At 38.1% G+C, this 20,000-nt stretch overlaps 1 protein-coding gene across 1 annotated transcript in view; it reads right to left on the reverse strand.

Annotated features, from left to right (window-relative positions):
* Window positions 1-20,000, reverse strand: part of LOC135196983 (uncharacterized) — a 568,012-nt gene that overhangs the window by 129,350 nt on the left and 418,662 nt on the right. Inside the window, exons 9-10 of the mRNA XM_064223859.1 lie at window positions 7,573-7,719; window positions 2,412-2,473 (exon numbers count right to left, since the gene is read on the reverse strand). Coding sequence (XP_064079929.1) covers window positions 2,412-2,473; window positions 7,573-7,719 — 209 coding nt within the window. The remainder of the gene's footprint in view (window positions 1-2,411; window positions 2,474-7,572; window positions 7,720-20,000) is intronic.

Raw genomic sequence — 20,000 nt, forward strand, 5'->3', positions numbered from 1 at the left:
TTCTGGTGTGTTAACCCTCCTATAGTAGATTCACATTAAATGTGCAATTAATGTTAGGCCAGTCCCTTACGACGCTCCTGATGGCTGTTAATGAGCCAATCACACGACTGGACACTCTCAGTCTCTCGAGAGAGTTCACATAGGCAGGATGTATGTTCCACCTCTCCTGGGGGATACTTTTGAAAGACGTATCCCTCAGGAGAGCTGGAACATAGATCCTACCCATGTGAACTCTCTCGAGAGACTGAGAGTTTCCAGCCATGTGATTGGCTTATCAATAGCCAATCAGGAGCGTCGTAAGGGACTGGCCTAGACATCAAATGCACGGTTGATGTGAATCTACTACAGTAAAGACTAGGCTTAACGTTCGTCGGACTCACATGCAAACGTGTTGCTTCCGTCTGCTCTACCTATGCATACATCAATAGAACATTCATGCGCTACTTAGATGAATACAGGGACGCATCATGTTGGAAGAGATCAGGTGTGACTAAATAAATTGTAAAGCCAACACTTGGAAGTCGACGAAAGCTCTCGGAGCAGCAGCGTCCCCTGGTGGCACGTGACCGAGTGGGACTGGAACCGGCACTAAACTAAGTTTCAATAGTGCAACTGTATAACAATACCATTATTTCAGCAATGCGTTTCCTGGGTAACGCTGATTCAAAAACATACAAAATTCTGAAAGACGTGAACAAAATAAGGGGTGAGCACGTTTCGTGTCCAAGTCTGCTTTATATCTGTAGTGATCTTCTATACATAGAGCTGTCATAATTATGTTGCAAGAGGATTGTTTATCCTGGGGAAGTGACTACTTTTCAATGTATTACTGTCGTATAACTCTCTATCTTATTAATAAAACCTTTAATAATGATGGTAATTCCATGAGTTATGTATTAACTGTGATGAAAATGGATCAATGAAATGGAGCGACAGTCATTACAAATTTAAGCAGCACTGACTCGGGCTAAGAACAGACATTCTGCGGGGAAATGATGGCTACTGTGCAGCATACCCGCGGACATAATGCCCAGAACCCTTCTACAATACTATCAATTTAGATACCTACCTGGAATACCAATCTTCCCTATAGACACCACCTCATTAACCAACATTTTCTCAGCCTCCCCGTCATCTTTCCTCCCCAAAATGTCTGAAATATAGAATCTACTACTCACTCACCAACAACCCTCCTTTCTCTCGGCGTGACCAGACCACCTCAAAGCACTCTGCACCATTTTTTCCCTTCTGACCACATCATCATCATCATCGTTCTGTACCTGAATATCTCGCCCTCTCAACTATTCCTCCTCCATATACACTAGGCAGACAAGTAAGTCTTAACAGTTGCATTATTTCTCATTCATACACAACATATAGGCTACCTTCACTTCCACGAATGCACACATACACACACATACGTATATATATACACAGACATATATATAGCTAATCTTTCATTCACGAATTTTCAAAAGTAGATGCTGGATGTTCCTTTAATAACTTACTGCAATGATCAGTTACTACCTTTTGCTAAACTCGAAACATCTTTGTAATTTTACTGTTTTTAAAGTCTGCTCACCTAAAAACCTTCCAAATGATTTACGGTCTCTTCAAAGCTTTTCCAGTACCAGAATGTGGTTTGGCCACTTGAAAACCAAAGTGGAACCACTTGTAAACATTTCAAAATAATTATTAGACGACTTAACAACCTTCCACAACCAAAACTTTGATTACTTAAAACATTTCAAATTACTGCTTTGTTTACTCAAGAACCTTTGAAAGTTATGACGGATTTACTTAACTTTCCAAATCATGATTTTTTGTTTACTTAAAAATCTTACAAAAGTGTTTAATTTCTATGAAAATTCCATAAATCAGTTATTACCTAATGACTTCCCAGCCTGACAACCCTAAACCTTTTGAAAATCAAGTTTTGTTTTCTCATCAAGACACCTTTGCAAGCGAGTTTTCTGTACAACGTTTAATGTTGTATTAGACTCTCAACCAGCGCCCATGAAACTATCAGCTGCGGCCCATAAAAAGCTCAGCCACGGCCCAGTGGTGGAGAACGTTGTTGGCCCCTAAAGAGATGCCAGACGCACGATCATGGCTAACTTTAATCTTAAATAAAATATATACTACCGAGGTCAGAGAGCTGGTATTTGGTATGTTTGATGATTGGAGGGTGGATGACCAACATATACCAATTTGCAGCCCTCTAGCCTCAGTGGTTCGTAAGATCTGAGGGCAGACGGAAAAGTGCGGACGGACTGAAAAATAACCATCTCAATAGTTTTCTTATACAGAAAACTAAAAAAATAAATAAATAAATAAAATAAAATACAATAAAGAAAACCCCCTTTTTGTGACTGAGGAATGTGACTTTTAAAATCCTTGGGGTTCCTTACCATGACATCGTAGGTTTTTGAGTTGCGTTGCCAGACTGGTGGTGACCCCCGTTGCACTGTTGCTATTCAGAGAGAGAAACAAAGGGAGGATGACAACATACTGTTCGGAATTCGGAATAACGGCTTTAATTTCATTAAGGTTCATTAAGGTCCATTTTATAATTGGTACGAATCCTAATCAGATACAAAAAATAACCGGATGGGCAAAGAATACTAATTATTATTATAATAATGATCGACACATGGAAATAATGAATAATGCATGGAGGACCTCATAATAATAGTGCCTAAACAAAACAATAAAAATGTGGACATAGAAAAATAACAACAATGGTGATAATCAACACATAGAGAATTAACAATTAGGAAAATTTTAAAAACAAAAATGGTAAACAAGTACACACAATAATTACTAGACAAAAAATAGCAGCGAGAACTAGGATTATAATATATACATGGCAACAAAGGCAATATTAATAATATAATAATAATAATATCTTGGAACATCCTTTTTAAACATACTTTGTTAAAAGAATGGCTGTGCTTAACGAATTAATTTCATATGACAAAAGTTGTCTTACAAATTAATTCGCTAAACACAGCCATTCTTTGTAACACAATAATAATAATAATAATAATAATAATAATAATAATAATAATAATAATAATAATAATAATAATAATAATAATAATAATATAATAATAATAATAATAATAAAATTACACATACTAGCATGAGTCTTGAAATGGAGACAAATAGCACAGTTATGCAAATGTACGTACATATATTTAAAGATAAATCTGTACAGAGAACTTTTGGAATCTGTTCGATTCCCATTTTCAATCGAACAGAATCCCGAAAGCTCTCTGTACAGATTTATATTTAAATAATAATAATAATAATAATATATAATTAATAATAACAATAATAATAATAATAATAATAATAATGATGTGGCGCGTGGAGGAGTGGGTTAGGTCGTCAATAGACTTAAGTCAAGTTAAGCAACATTGGGGCTGGTCAGTCGTTGGATGGGTGACCGCTCTCCTCGGCGTTGGTTCCTTGGGAAAGGATCTTTACCATAATTTCCTCAGTCTACTCAGCTGTAAATGAGTACCTATCCCGGATGGGTAGGGTCCAGCTATGGGTTAAATAGGCAAAACTCAGCAATGATGGAAAGAAATGAAGGAATAAACGACACGACGTAAATGGAGCTTCGTCCGGCAACCAGGTATTCAACCCAATTGAAGGGGAAGACGGTCAGGTACTTGGAGGTCGTTCATCCAGCAACTGATCACCACAACGACAGTAATCAACAGCAGGCCTGAGATTGGAGCTACAGAGGCAAAAAGGAAGAAATGGACAAGAGAAGAAAAATAAGGAAAAAAATATGGAGATGCTACATCAGAAGCAACCCGACGGAGAGAGGATATAGAAGAAGATTGGTCAACATCTGGAATGAGAGGAATAACACCCCCAAACAGAGCAGAGGCTGGCAGACCAAGTAAGGAACATAAAGAAAAAGAACTGGCTCTCCCCAACAAAGAGAAGAACTGGAAAGGGAAATGTCACACGACAACGAATTACACGAAGACGAACTGAGAGACGATGCCACAGAAGACGACGAGGAGGATGAGGTATCAAACAATGACACACGAAGAAACACCGACGAAGTAACAGAGAGGACGGAATGGGTAGAAAAGATTAGACAATGGATGGAGCCAGATACAGAGAGAACAAAGATCCCCTCCATGAAAGCCTACAACACCAAGAAATTAAGGGAGAAAACAAGTGAGGTCAATGAAATAATGGGCATAATACACACCACCAGTATCACAGAAACAAATAACTTGACATATGCAGGAGCAAGATTAGTAGCAGAACTGATGGGGATTCGAACACCAACACAACCAACCCAACAGAAACCAAAACAGCAACCTCCTTGGAAAAGGCGCCTGGAAAAGCAAATCATGGTGATGAGATCTGACTTGAGTAAACTGAAAGAGATGGCAGAAAAAAAAAAAGGCTAAGAAGCAAGAAAACAAGGGATGGAACTCAACGAGAAATTACAAAGTACTAGAGAGGGGACTAAAACATCACAATAGAAGATGTAAAACAAACAGAGGCTTAAGGCCAAAGCACACAAGATCCAACGGTACATGAACAGGAATAAGGGATACCAACAGAACAAACTATTCGGAACCAACCAGAAAAAGACTATACAGCCAACTAAGAGGGGAAGACAACCACCCAGAAATTCCTGAAGCCGAACCAAGTAAGAGACTCTGGGAAAACATATGGAGCAATCTGGTATCACACAACACATGCAACATGGCTCCAGGAAGTCAAGGAAGAAGAAAAACGGGAGAATAAAACAAAGATTCACAGAGATCACGACAGACACAGTCAGACACCACTAAAGAAAATGCCAAACTGGAAAGCCCCAGGTCCCGATGAAGTCCATGGATACTGGCTCAAAAACTTCAAGGCCCTACACCCGCGAATAGAGAACAACTCCAGCATTGTATCTCAAATCACCAAGCACCCAAATGGATGACCACAGGAAGAACATCCTTAGTACAAAAAGACAAGAGTAAGGGAAATATAGCCAGTAACTACAGGCCTATCACCTGCCTACCAATAATGTGGAAGTTACTAACAGGTATCATCAGTGAAAGGCTATACAACTACCTAGAGGAGACAAACACCATCCCCCACCAACAGAAAGGCTGCAGAAGGAAGTGTAGGGGCACAAAGACCAGCTCCTGATAGACAAAATGGTAATGAAGAACAGTAGGAGAAGGAAAACCAACCTAAGCATGGCATGGAGAGACTATAAGAAAGCCTTCGACATGATACCACACACATGGCTAATAGAATGCCTGAAAATATAATGGGGCAGAGGAAAATACCATCAGCTTCCTCAAAAATACAATGCGCAACTGGAATACAATACTTACAAGCTCTGGAATAAGACTAGCAGAGGTTAATATCAGGAGAGGGATCTTCCAGGGCGACTCACTGTCCCCACTACTCTTCGTAGTAGCCATGATTCCCATGACAAAAGTACTACAGAAGATGGATGCCGGGTACCAACTCAAGAAAAGAGGCAACAAAATCAACCATCTGATGTTCATGGACGACATCAAGCTGTATGGTAAGAGCATCAAGGAAATAGATACCCTAATCCAGACTGTAAGGATTGTATCTGGGGACATCAGGATGGAGTTTGGAATTGAAAAATGCGCCTTAGTCAACATACAAAAGGCAAGTAACGAGAACTGAAGGGATAAAGCTACCAGATGGGAGCAACATCAAACACATAGATGAGACAGGATACAAATACCTGGGAATAATGGAAGGAGGAGATATAAAACACCAAGAGATGAAGGACACGATCAGGAAAGAATATATGCAGAGACTCAAGGCGATACTCAAGTCAAAACTCAACGCCGGAAATATGATAAAAGCCATAACACACGGGCAGTGCCAGTAATCAGTACAGCGCAGGAATAGTGGAATGGACGAAGGCAGAACTCCGCAGCATAGATCAGAAAAACCAGGAAACATATGACAATACACAAAGCACTACACCCAAGAGCAAATACGGACAGACTATACATAACACGAAAGGAAGGAGGGAGAGGACTACTAAGTATAGAGGACGGCGTCAACATCGAAAACAGAGCACTGGGGCAATATCTGAAAACCAGTGAAGACGAGTGGCTAAAGAGTGCATGGGAAGAAGGACTAATAAAAGTAGACGAAGACCCAGAAATATACAGAGACAGGAGAAAGACAGAAAGAAAAGAGGACTGGCACAACAAACCAATGCACGGACAATACATGAGACAGACTAAAGAACTAGCCAGCGATGACAATTGGCAATGGCTACAGTGGGGAGAGCTAAAGAAGGAAACTGAGGGAATGATACAGCGGCACAAGATCAGGCCCTAAGAACCAGATATGTTCAAAGTACGATAGACGGAAATAAACATCTCTCCCATATGTAGAAGTGCAATAAGAAAAATGAAACCATAAACCACATAGCAAGTGAATGCCGGCACTTGCACAGAACCAGTACAAAAAGAGGCATGATTCAGTGGCAAAAGCCCTCCACTGGAGCCTGTGCAAGAAACATCAGCTACCTTGCAGTAATAAGTGGTACGAGCACCAACCTGAAGGAGTGATAGAAAACGATCAGGCAAAGATCCTCTGGGACTATGGTATCAGAACGGATAGGGTGATATGTGCAAACAGACCAGACGTGACGTTGATTGACAAAGTCAAGAAGAAAGTATCACTCATTGATGTCGCAATACCATGGGACACCAGAGTTGAAGAGAAAGAGAGGAAAAAATGGATAAGTATCAAGATCTGAAAATAGAAATAAGAAGGATATGGGATATGCCAGTGGAAATCGTACCCATAATCATAGGACACTAGGCACGATCCCAAAGATCCCTGAAAAGGAATCTAGAAAAACTAGAGGCTGAAGTAGCTCCAGGACTCATGCAGAAGAGTGTGATCCTAGAAACGGCACACATAGTAAGAAAAGTGATGGACTCCTAAGGAGGCAGGAGGCAACCCGGAACCCCACACTATAAATACCACCCAGTCGAATTGGAGGACTGTGATAGAGCAAGATAATATAATAATAATAATAATAATAATAATAATAATAATAATAATAATAATAATAATAATAATAATAATAATAATAATTTTTTTCACATTGTGGGGTTCCGGGTTGCATCCTGCCTCCTTAGGAGTCCATCACTTTTCTTTCTATGTGCGCCGTTTCTAGGATCACAACCTTTTGCAGAGTCCTGGAGCTACTTCAGCCTCTAGTTTTTCTAGATTCCTTTTCAGGGGTCTTGGGATCGTGCCATCGTGGGACCATAATCATAGGAACACTAGGCACGATCCCATGATCCCTGAAAAGGAATCTAGAAAAACTAGAGGCTGAAGTAGCTCCAGGACTCATGCAGAAGAGTGTGATCCTAGAAACGGCGCACATAGTAAGAAAAGTGATGGATTCCTAAGGAGCCAGGATGCAACCTGGAACCCCACACTATAAATACCACCCAGTCGAATTGGAGGACTGTGATAGACCAAAAAAAAAAAAATTAATAATAATAATAATAACACAAGACTTACCAAGTCGTTGCCATGTGACCTGCTCGGCTTGGTGACCTTGCTGGCCAAAGCCGAGTCGACCTCGCGCCTGACAGCCGAGTGCAAGGTATGCCTGCGGTGAGTGGCTGACCCGGTGGTCGGATGACCGCTGACCGATGCTTCCATCAGCTGGCGGAATAGACAGAGAATTCAACATGAGAATAATGTTTCCCTTTGGTCGGGAATATGGGGGTCAGAGGAAACTGAGCGCTAAGCGCATTTGGCAGCAGTCGTAGACACAGCTGTGGTAAAATAGTAAGTAAAACATCAGTAATAGCAGTGGTAAAATTATATGTCTAATATCAGTAATAGCAGTGGTAAAATTATGTGAAATATTAGTAATAGCAGTGGTAAAAGGATATATCAAATATAAGTAATAGTAGTGGTAAAATTATGTCGAATATTAGTAATAGCAGCGGTAATGATATGTCCAATATCAGTAATAGCAGTAGTAAATATTATGTCAAATATTAGTAACAACAGTGGTAAAATGATAAGTCAAATATCTGTAATAGCAGTGTTAAATGATCTGTCAAATATCAGTAATAATAGTGGTAAAATTATGTCAAATATTAGCAATAGCAGTGGTAAAATGATAAGTCAAATAGCAGTGGTAACAATATGTCAAATATTAGTAATAGCAGTGGTAAAATGATAATTAAAACATCAGTAATAGCAGTGGTAAAATGATAATTAAAACATCAGTAATAGCAGTGGTAAAATGATAATTAAAACATCAGTAATAGCAGTGTTAAATATGTCAAATATTAGTAATATCAGTGGTAAAATTATGTCAAATATTAGTAACAGCAGTGGTAAAATGATATGTCAAATAACAGTAATAGTAGTAGTAAAATTATGTCAAATATTAGTAGTAGCAGTGGCAAAATTATAAGTCAAATATCAGTTATAGCAGGGGTAAAATGATGCCAAATATTAGTAACACCAATGGTAAAATGATAAGACAAATATTAGTAATAACAGTGGTAAAATGAAGTAAAATATCAGTAATATTATTAGTGAAATACGTCAAATATCAGTAATAGTAGTGTAAAATTATGTCATATATTAGTAATAGCAGTGGTAAAATGATAAGTGAAATACCAGTAATAGTAGTGGTAAAATAAGTCAATATCAGTAGTAATAGTGGTAAAATTATGTCAAATATTAGTAACAGCAGTGGTAAAATGATTAGTCAAATAACGGTAATAGTACTGGTAAATAAATCAAATATCAGTAGTAGTGGTGAAATTATGTCAAATATCAGTAGGAGTAGTGGTAAAATTATGTCAAATACTAATAACAGCAGTGGTAAAATTATATCTAATATTAGTAATGTAGCAGTGGTAAAATTATGTAAAATGTGTTTTATTTCGTGTGAATTTACGTTCATGAAGACGTGAGCAGTCAATAATTATAATTATTTTAGCTCTAGAACTTTTAGCAAAACGTTACAAACGCAGCAGAATCAACAAGGAAATACAAACATAAGAAAAGGAGCAGAACTGGATTAACCTCAAAGAAAAAAAAGTTAAAAACGCGCCGAAGTTTCTCCAGCGCAATCGAGTCTTCTGTACAGCGTATAATGCTGTATGAAACTCTGTCACGGCCCATGAAACTCTCAGCCACGGTGCATGAAACTTTCATCCATGGCCAGGCGGTGGCCTGTTTTGTTGGCACCTATACGCACGATCATTGCTAACTTTAACTTTAAATATAATAAAAACTACCGAGGCTACAGGGCAGCAATTTGGTATGTTTGACGACTGGAGGGTGGATGATCAACATACCAATTTGCAACCCTCTAGCCTCAGTAGCTTTTAAGATCTGATGGCAGAGAGAGGAAACTAAAAAGAAAGCGATAAAAATGAGTATAAAGCAGTAGCAAGACGACCCGGAGATAATAACAGGAAGGTTCTCAACACCCTGAGAAAAAGCACGGCCTTTTTCAAACTTTACTTTTCGCTGGCTGTACAAACATAATATTTAGTCATCCTCTCTCTCTCTCTCTCTCTCTCTCTCTCTCTCGTCTCTCTCTCTCTCTTCTTTCTTTCCTCTCCTCTCTCTCGTCGCCCCAGGAAGGAATAAACAGAATTTTTGACTGGGATTTCCAAAATCCAGCTCCTTGGAGGAAAGGAAACGCCGCAATTGGTCGTCGTCAAGACCAACAGGTATTATTTTCGTGCTGTGGATTCGATATGAGCTCGGCTAGCTCATCTCTCTCTCTCTCTCTCTCTCTCTCTCTCTCTCTCTCTCTCTCACTTTAGATGATTCATTGTATATCTGAATGGGCTGTCATTTAAGGAATTTTTCTGAAGGTGTTACATAATCTATATAACACACACGCACACACTACACTACACAAACACACTCGCGCGCGCGCCCAAGCGCAAACAGACACATACACACAACTATATATATATATATATATATATATATATATTATATATATATATATATATATATATATATATATATATTGTAATATAACAACAGCATTATGAGAAATCAAAATGTTCGTAAAAAAGAATTGATACATTTCGGATGACTCTTCTTCAAAAGTGATTGCTGTCAAATGTGGTGACTCGAGATTTTAAAAACAATGTACAGGAGTGTGGGTTAGAGATCGGGATTAATTATCTTTCATGTTGGGAGAGATCAAGGCGTCGTTGTCCTCCGGTCCTAATTATCAGACGCCTTGGTTGCCTAAACTGGGGGGCCGGAATCAATGAAAGTTGCTAGACAACTGATAGAACAGAAGAGAATATAGAATTTATGCCCAAGACCAAGCGCTGGGACCTATGAAGTCATTCAGCACTGGAAGGAAAATTGACTGCAATGAGTTTTGAAAGGTGTAGCAGGAGGAGAACCTCGCAGCTGCACCAAAACAACTGTTACAGAGGGTGAAAAGTCAGATGGAAGATAGAATATGAACGGAGGTGCAGTAAAAAGAATAAAAGAGGTTGCAGCTAGGGGCCGAAGGGACGCTGCAAATACCCTTAAGTAATGCCTACAGTGCACCATGTAGTCGGATTTTCAATGACCCCCTTCCTAGATTCATACTGAAGTTTGACTGACAACAGACGAGAGCAGATCCACAATGATCCTTTTGTGCAGAAAACTACCACTCTGCAGAAACATCTTGGCCTCACTCCAATTTATGCTTTGAATGCACTCTTGGTGTCACATCTTAGCTTCAACGTTCAACCAATCGTTTTGAAATGGATCAACCAGTCACCTAAATATGAACTTCAACAAAACCATTGCAAAGTAATTTGTGAAACCGGAACCAAATATACTTTAATTAACAACTGTCATTTACTTTAGGACAAAGATAAATAACGGCTTGTCGGATGTGGGAAGTTCAGTTGCATTTTTCATGTTTTAGACACAACGGTTAATCTTATTGCTAAGTATATATAACCTAAACAAACTAATATATATATATTATATATATATATATATATATATTATATATATATATATATATATTTACATATATAATAATATATATATATAATATAATATATATATATATATATATATATATATATAATATTATGAAATCACCTTTTAACCCTTTCCCCACCAAGTAGGTAGCGCCTCCCCCAACAATTTTCTTCACCAATGGTACAGACCACCCCAGTCACCTAACTACCAGGTGCAAAAATCGTTGCTGGGTCAACCGAGAATCAGTGGGAAATAATGCAATGCACCTGAATCATTCCAGTTAGATCGGGAATCGAACCCAGGGCCCAGAGGTCTCTGGTGAAGACAGCGTCTTAACAAGTGCATTGGGAGGACTAGTCACACAATATATATATATATATATATATATATATATATATATATATATATATATATATATATATATATATAACTATGTATGCGGAGAGAGAGAGAGAGAGAGAGAGAGAGAGAGAGAGAGAGAGAGAGAGAGAGAGAGAGCTCCATCTCCTCCGGAAGAGACAAGCCTCTCGGTGGATCTCGGAAAGGGTAAAAAAGAATCTTCCTTATTGCATAGGAATCCAACACTACAAACAAATATAAAAGTGACTAAAATAAAAAACGAAAAAAAATATTTACCTGGAAACAAATAGAACAAAACAAGAAAAAACAGAAAAATATAAGATGGATAAAGCATGGCAGTAGATATGGAAACAGCAATGAAAATGATGAGAAAAAAAGAAACATTAATGAAGAAGGGACAGTATAAAATACTAAAAAGCATATAGAGAACGGGTAGTTTTTATTATAAAAAAAAGAAGCCACGAAGGTTCGCATCTGATATTTCCGGACGTTTAATATAGTAAATCAGAAAGAGGAAAACTTCAGAGAAATTGGAGTTTCAAAGAAAGAATCCTTCGGCCAAGTGGAGTTTGTCGGCGGTTTTTTTCCACCTCTCTGGAAAAGTCAGTTTTAATGGAATTCAAGTAGATGGAATGTTGGTGGGGGAAGGGGGGAGGGGAGGGGAGGGCCACCCGAAATAAGGAGGTTCACACAGAGAGAGAGAGAGAGAGAGAGAGAGAGAATAATTTTTCACTAGTCTGACTTTTATAACAGACGTACAGAGAGAGAGAGAGAGAGAGAGAGAGAGAGAGTTACAAGGATGATGATGTCTCAAATACTTATTAGTCCATCCGAGGAGACATCGTGTGCTCACTCATCTCCTGGAGCAGGTTTTACTGCTCATTCACAGTGTCCTAATGATTTTGTCTAGCTTTCTTTTAAACTCTTCCACATTGTTGCTGTTTACAACTTCTGGTGGCAGTTTATTCCATGCGTCACATATCTTGTATATGAAGAAGTTCCCACAATGGGATGTGTTGTCTCTTCAGTTCTAGTTTCCATCCATTATTTCTTGTCTGGTTTTCGTTTAACGCAAATAAGTTACTGTCTACTTTTGTTATGTTTTTCAGTATTTTGAATGTTTCTTTTAGTTATCCTCGCAATCGTCGTGTTTCTAAGTCATGCATGTTCAGGCTCTATAGTCGTCTTTGGTAACCTACTTGCCTGAAGGATGAAATTAACTTTGTGGCTCTTTCTTGCACCCCTTCTAATCTAGTATGTCCTTTCTGAGTGTTGGTGACCAAAACTATACTGCATATTCAAGATGAGGTTTAACAATTGATGTGTAGAGCTGCAGCACCGTTTCCTTGTTTCTGTATTTGAACTGCCTCTTTATGTACTCTACTAGTTCTGTGCCTTCTTTTCAGCTGTTACGCACTGTTTTGTGGATTATAAGTTCTAGGTAATAACAACTACAAGGTCCTCTTCTTGTTCTACACTATTTGTGTCATTCTCAAGCAGTATGTAGTTGGCATGATGGTTGTTTGCTTCTATTTGCAACACTTTACACTTATCCAAGTCAAAAGCTTTTACCCTCATTTTGACAACTCTCCTATTTTCTCTAGATCATTTCTTAAACTTTCCACTGTATCTGGGTCTGCTTCATTTATACCTAGTTTGGTGTCATCTGCAAATTTGGCTATCCTCCTAGTTAAGCCTACATCAATGTCATTAATGTTGATCAAAAACAAGAGGGCTAAGGACAGAACCCTAAGGAATTCTGCTTGTCACATCTGCCCATTCTAATTCTTCACCATTTATTACGACTCTCTGTTTTCTATAGTTATTTTGTCCAGTAGTTCTGCCCCTTCATATTTAATAGCAGGTTCCAGTATTGAGGCAGTGTCTGCAATTGTGAAAACACTAGTAACAAACTTATTCAGTACCTGCTTTTTCCAAGTCTGAGTTCACTAGGCTTCCTCTATTGTCCCTTTGGGGACCTATGTTATTTTTATTGGTTTCCTACTATTAACATGCGCAAAGACTTCTTTTGGGTTTTCCTTACAAACTGATGCAACTCTCTTATCCTCATTCATCTTTGTATTTCTTACTTATTTGTCCACCATTCTACAGAGTTCTTTATGCCTGCTTGTTTCTTCTGGCGTTGGGTATGGGTTCATTGATTTGCACAATCTGCCTCTTTCTCTTATATTATTTTTAATTTCTCTGTTGAACCACTTGTGCTGAGGGTTTCCATATGTTAGTATTTGCTTTAATGGTATACATCTAGAGCGCTTTTCTGTGTATTCCTCTAGAAAGGCTTCCCTGTACTTTTCTATGAATGTGTTTTCTTTTTGTACCCTAAATTTTTAACATATTCCTTTAGGTTTTTTAGGTCTTGTCGACGGTAGTCTACTCTCATTAATATCTTCTACTCTTTTATATGTTAAATATCAATTTGAAATGTAATAATTTTATGGTCGTTTTTGCCTAGATTTGCCTCTAGTAAAAGGTCAGACACTAGGTTATCTTCTGTTGATAGGACGATGTCTAGTACACTGTTTCCTCTCGTAGGTTTGTCAACCCATTGATGGAGGAATTCATTTTTTTACAAAATCTAAGTCTCTTTCCTTCTACATCTGATGTGGAGGTCATCCTATCCAGTGTACTGCTGCATGGAAATCTCCCATTATTATGCAGTTTGTTGTTTATTTCTGGTCCTAGTAGTCCATACAGCTCCTCACCGGACATTTGTAGTTGGTGGGGAGGTCTGTACATTAGTATCAGAGTTATCTTCTTCCCTAAACTATTTATATTGATGCCAATCACTTCTTGCATGGTTGAAATTTTACACTATTGGACTGAGGTGGTCCCTGACATAACATAACGCCTCCACCTTTTTTGTGGAGTCTATCGTTTTTTGACAATTTATATCCAGCTATATGGTACTTTCCTACGAAGTCTCTTTTTGCCTCTTGAATCCATGTTTCTGTGATACCTATTATTTCTAATTCTTCACTTGCTACCAACGCTTTGAAGAGATCTACTTTGTTCTGAATAGATTGTGCATTAAACTGCACCACTCTGAGGGACTTTTCTATCTTCTCTTTTGTCCTTGGTGGCTTTATTAGTTTCCCTTACTGTCACTGTTTCCTGCAGTTCTATTATTAACCAGATTCTGGGAGCTTTCCGACGTCTTCCTTTGAATGTTCAGTTCACTGAGGTGTTTCAAGAGGTTTTCCATCTCTTTTATATAGTTTTCTATTCCCTATAAATCTGTCCCAAAGGTTTACAAACCTAACACTTTCTTCTTGGCATATTAGCTCCAGTCTGTCATTGATTCCAATTGCCTTGCTAAGGGAGTAGTGGCTTACACTGGTTCTGGATAGAAGTCCTATAAGAATGCCGTTATCAGTTTTCTCACAGATGTTCTCTACAACATTCATCAGGTCACCCACAAGATCTCCTGACTGGCCAGTTCTTCCATCCTTTAGAAACAAGTCATTTCCTCCTCCATGCATATGATTGGACGTTTTCTATTTTTTACCTTGATTTTCTTCACTGCCTCGGCTATCTTCTTTGCTCCTGCACCTGGGTAAAAATGAACTTTTCTCTTACTTCTATTTTTGACCACAAAATTTAACCCCTGATCTTTTACTAATGAATCTCCAACTGATGTTGTTTCCTCTTCTGTTTCCGAAAGCACAGCAAATCTATTCGTTGTGTTGATTCCTTTTGGGGGACAATTCTGTTTTCTGGACGCTGCCACTCTTCTACCAACAGCTCTCTTGAATTCATCATTTTTATCCTTGTAAGGTTCTTTTTTTGTACCTTGTCTGGAGCTTGTTTCCGTTTCATTTCTGGTTGTAGTTTTCTAATCTCCACTATACTCTCTCCATTTTCTATTATGTCATTGTTCAATTCCTGTTTCCCTCTCTTAAGGTTTGTCACTTGTCTTCTTAGGTCTTCAATTTCCTTTTCCATCCTGTCTTTTCTTCTATTGCCTTTGAGTTTGTCCTTTGTAAACTCATTTATTTCCTTTGCTAATTCTTCTACTTCCCACCTAAGTTTAGCTATCTCCTGTTGTTGTTGACAGGAGAGACAGACACTGAGACTACCTAGCTTTGACGCGCAAGCCTTTTTGTAGTCTAAGCACCACTTATTTACACTGCATTTTGCACGTGTGCTTCAATTTTACCTTTTCTTGAGTTATCTCTGATTGTCTCTTGGTTTCTATCTGTGCTTTTAATACAATATTCTTTCTAATGTAACCAGTTGAAAAGGAAAAAAGGGGCTTGGTTAATTACTCCCACAGTCGCCGCATCCCCTTACCCATGGACAATTTTCCAGGATACCCTTCATCACAGCCACACTAACATATGGTCTCCTTGTTGTAAGACCATCCCAAACCTGCCGCAGCTCCCAACTGAGCAACACAATTTGCCTAAGCAAATGATTTTTCGCCAGGACCATCCGTTAAATTACTAAACATCCAATAGCCATAACAGTCAATTAATTCCAAAAAATTCCTCTTACTATAGGCTCCTTGCTTAAGATAAAAGATCAGCTGTGTCCTTATATTTCCTCTGGTGTCATCTATAAATATACTTGCCCTAAATGTATTTCAGTGATTTACGTGGGATCCACCAGTAGGCTTCTTTAGGTGCGCATTGATTCACACCGGGGAGTCAGTTTCCGCACAGGTAGCAGAATCTCAAACCCAGAGGACTCCAATATCAGGGACCATTCAAAACAATGTAAAACCTACATTGAGAACATGGATTTTAGTGTCATCGGTCATACTGCCAATCCTCAAGGTTTAACAGTCCTAGAGTCATTGTTTATAAAACAACTTTTACCATCATTAAACACTCGTACTTCTGCGAGTCAATTGTATCTAGCTTAAGTTCATACTGTGGCGGTTTCCTTCCACTTAGTTCCTATCTGTCTCACCTCTAAGTTGGTTGTGTTTTTATTTTTTATTTCGATTTCATTCTTACTCTGTTATATTCTAAATGAATTCCTAGATTGTACTTTTAATTGTTTTTATCTTTTCTTATGTGCAGCTCAGAAGATGTAATTCTGTACATAACTATGAGTCGTTGGCAAAATAAAAAGACAGCCTAGTGATGTGTGGCTTTTGTCCGTCTTCCTCTGAATATGTTACCAGGATTATTTCCCTGTGCCCTTTATCACTATATATATATATATATATATATATATATATATATATATATATATATATTATATATATATATATATATAATATATGTATATATATATATAGTATATATGTTTGTTTTTATTTTTTAAAATATACCAGAGGAATTCTTTCATTTACAAGATGAAATAAATCCGAGAGAGTGGGATGGCACGGTGGTAGAAAGGCGGTTAGAACGGAAGTAATGTAGTAAAAGGCTTAAAAAAGGTCGCAGCTCGGGGCTGAAGGGACGCTGCAAAAACCCTCAAGTATTGCCTACTGTGCATTACATAATTTTTCAATAATCTGACAACTATAATAGACGTAGAGAGAGAGAGAGAGAGAGAGAGAGAGAGAGAGAGAGAGAGAGAGAGAGAGGAATTTTTCACTAGTTCGTCTGACTGTTATAATGGACGTGAATAAGAACTGCATGACTTTCATATAGCCAACGTTGAAAACTGAGAGAGAGAGAGAGAGAGAGAGAGAGAGAGAGAGAGAGAGAGAGAGAGACTCCCATAGTAAGAAGCAGATGAAATATGGGACCTGGCGCAATAATCCCGTCGGAACTTCTGTTCGTTCGCCATTTTTGAGTCATTTATCCCATTCTACTTCATCTTCGTCATTTTTTTTTTCTCTCTCTCTTCCAGCGATTATTTTCCTTTTTCGTCGTTTGCGGTTGGAACGCCAAGATGGAGTACTTTGAAGAGGGATAGAGTAATTAAAGAACTTATTGGGACTCGTTAGCTTTGATAAAGAGGCGAGGTTATTTTCTTTGAGGAAGTTTCGAGGGGATTAATGGGGAGTGAGGGTGGCAGGATGGAATGTTATTTCTGATGTTCCTTCCGCTAAGAAATAGATCGTCACGATTTACGTCAGTATACCTGTAACACACATACACACATATACGTATACGTACATACACGTGTGATGATCCTGTGGTAGGGGTGTAAGAATACTAACTACCACCATAGTTCGTGCGTGTCGTAAGAGGCGACTAAGTTCACACACCGTCGAACTCTGCTCGATGTGACGTCAGAAGCGGAAAAACAGCAGATAAGGTTCTGACATTTCCCGCTTCTGACGTCACATCGAGCAAAGGTCGTTGGGCAAAGCTCGACCGTGTGGACGGGGCTTTATAGAAAAGCGGCTCCCTTGCAGTCATACTTTTTAGTAAAAGGATAGGCCCACTGCCAATAACTGTGGCTGATGACAGCAAGGGCATGCGGTCGTAAAACCCCCTTTGCCAAACAATAAATCATGCCTGATGATGCCTTTAATAGAAGGCATTGGAGAAGATGCATCAGGCAACCAACCCCTTAGTGTAGAGATAATGGTGGGAAAGAGGATAACTGCAAGTGTGTGTGTATGTATGTTCCAGCATAACTGAGACACATTGAGCAATTTCAACCATGTTGTGGGGGTATGACATCACTAACACCGAAGGAGGTTGGGGTGGGAAGGGCTTCCCTAAAATGGGGCAGGTGCCGCCTGTAGACTTAGTAAGTAAATACATTCTATGAGCTTATCATACCTCATTTCGGTATACATATGACTTAATATCTGGGAAAGACTACTGGCAGGGCAAGGCATTAATGGCACCCAATGGGGTTGGGGTGAGAAGTAGGTTACATTTAAAAATAACTGAAAACTACAGATGTTAGTATCTAATCCATGGTTTTTGAGGTCACTGAGATGAATCTCGACTCTCCCGATGCCCTTTAAGTCCAAGTTCAGCCCCGATAGGAAGGTGGGGTGAGAAGGGGTGAAAAATAAATTGTCAAAAATGACATATATTAGTGTCTAATCCATAGTTTTTGAGGTCGCTTAGATGAATAGTGACATTCCCGTTGCCTTTTGAGTCCAAGTTCAGCCGGGATAGGAAGGGGGGTGAGAGGGTGTGAAACATAAAATGTCAAAAACGCTGGACAATGCATTTGAAGCAACTACCTTAACAAGAAACAGAGAGAGAGAGAGAGAGTGAGTTATCATTCTATTAGATTTTCCTGGCCATACCAGTAAGCTCAGTTACATTATATATATCAATATTATAATATATATATAATATATAATAAATATAACGTATATAAATATTACAACCCAAAAAAACATCCACTGCTTATATCCACAAAAGGCTTTAAGACATATACATCAATTTTTTTTTTTTTTTTTGAGGAGAGAAGAAGAGAGAGAAGAGAGAAGAGAGAGAGGAAGGGGACAAGAAAGAGAGAGAGAGAGAGAGTTTATCAGTTCTTATTTAGAGTTTTCCTGGGCAGTACCAGGTAGGTCAGTTACTTTATGTATATAAATATATATATATATATATATATATATATATATATATATATATATATATATATATATATATATATATATATACATATATATATATATATATATATAATATATATATATATATATATATATATATATATATTAGATATAATACTATATATATATAAAACCCCAAGAACATCCACTGCTTATATACCACAAAGGCTTTATGACAGATAGATAATTTTTTTTTTTTTTGAGAGAGAGAGAGAGAGAGAGCGAGAGAGAGAGAGAAGAGAGAGAGAGAGAGAGAGAAGGAGGAAATGATCAGGGGTGACGAATGAAGGAAGAAGAATATTAAGCAAATGATCAAAATACTGATACAAAAACGAGAAGGCTTAATAATGCTGAGAAAACATAAAAAAATAACGAAGTACGGAAATACGGTGTGCGTAATAATATAGTACATGAATACTTGAGCTGCGAGAGAAAACAAAGGGTAAAGGTTGCTGAGAAATATAAAATAAAAAGTGTGGAATACGGTGTGCGTAATAATATAGTACATGATACTTGAGAAGCGAGAGAAAACAAAGGGTAAAGGCTGTTGAAGAAATATATAATAAAATCTCGATGTGAAAGACATAAAACAGGAATTAGGAAATAAAGAGGGAGGATGTACTTTAATGAGTACATAAGCAACAGGAAGATAAACAAGGATGTAGAGATGGGAGAGAAGTAGAAGGCAGGAAGAAAGAGGGATACTAACGAAAAGAAGAAAGACAATCCTGAAAAGAAATAATGAGGAAATGAGGAAGATGAAAGAAAAGGAAGTTTTATATAGATGAGATAGAAAGGAGAGACGAGAGAGAGGGGAGGAGGTTACCAATGTAAATGACTAAAGATGACAGGAAATGCAGTACAGTGAAGAGATCAGAATGGGACATACTCACTGATTTTTTTGGCATCACATAAGCACATGTTTCATGGCCACTAAAGGGAGGTGTTTGCGTGAGCATCAAAGGATTTAGTTTAATGGCCATAAAAAGGTCTTTGGTATCCTGAACGTAAGCCTTAATTTTCGTAGCCATTTAAGGCTCCAGTTTACATGAAAACTAAATGACTGATTTTTAGATTCCATTAAAGGAATCTC

This window comes from Macrobrachium nipponense, chromosome 18 (assembly GCF_015104395.2).
Source record: "Macrobrachium nipponense isolate FS-2020 chromosome 18, ASM1510439v2, whole genome shotgun sequence".
Classification (NCBI taxonomy): Eukaryota; Metazoa; Arthropoda; class Malacostraca; order Decapoda; family Palaemonidae; genus Macrobrachium; species Macrobrachium nipponense.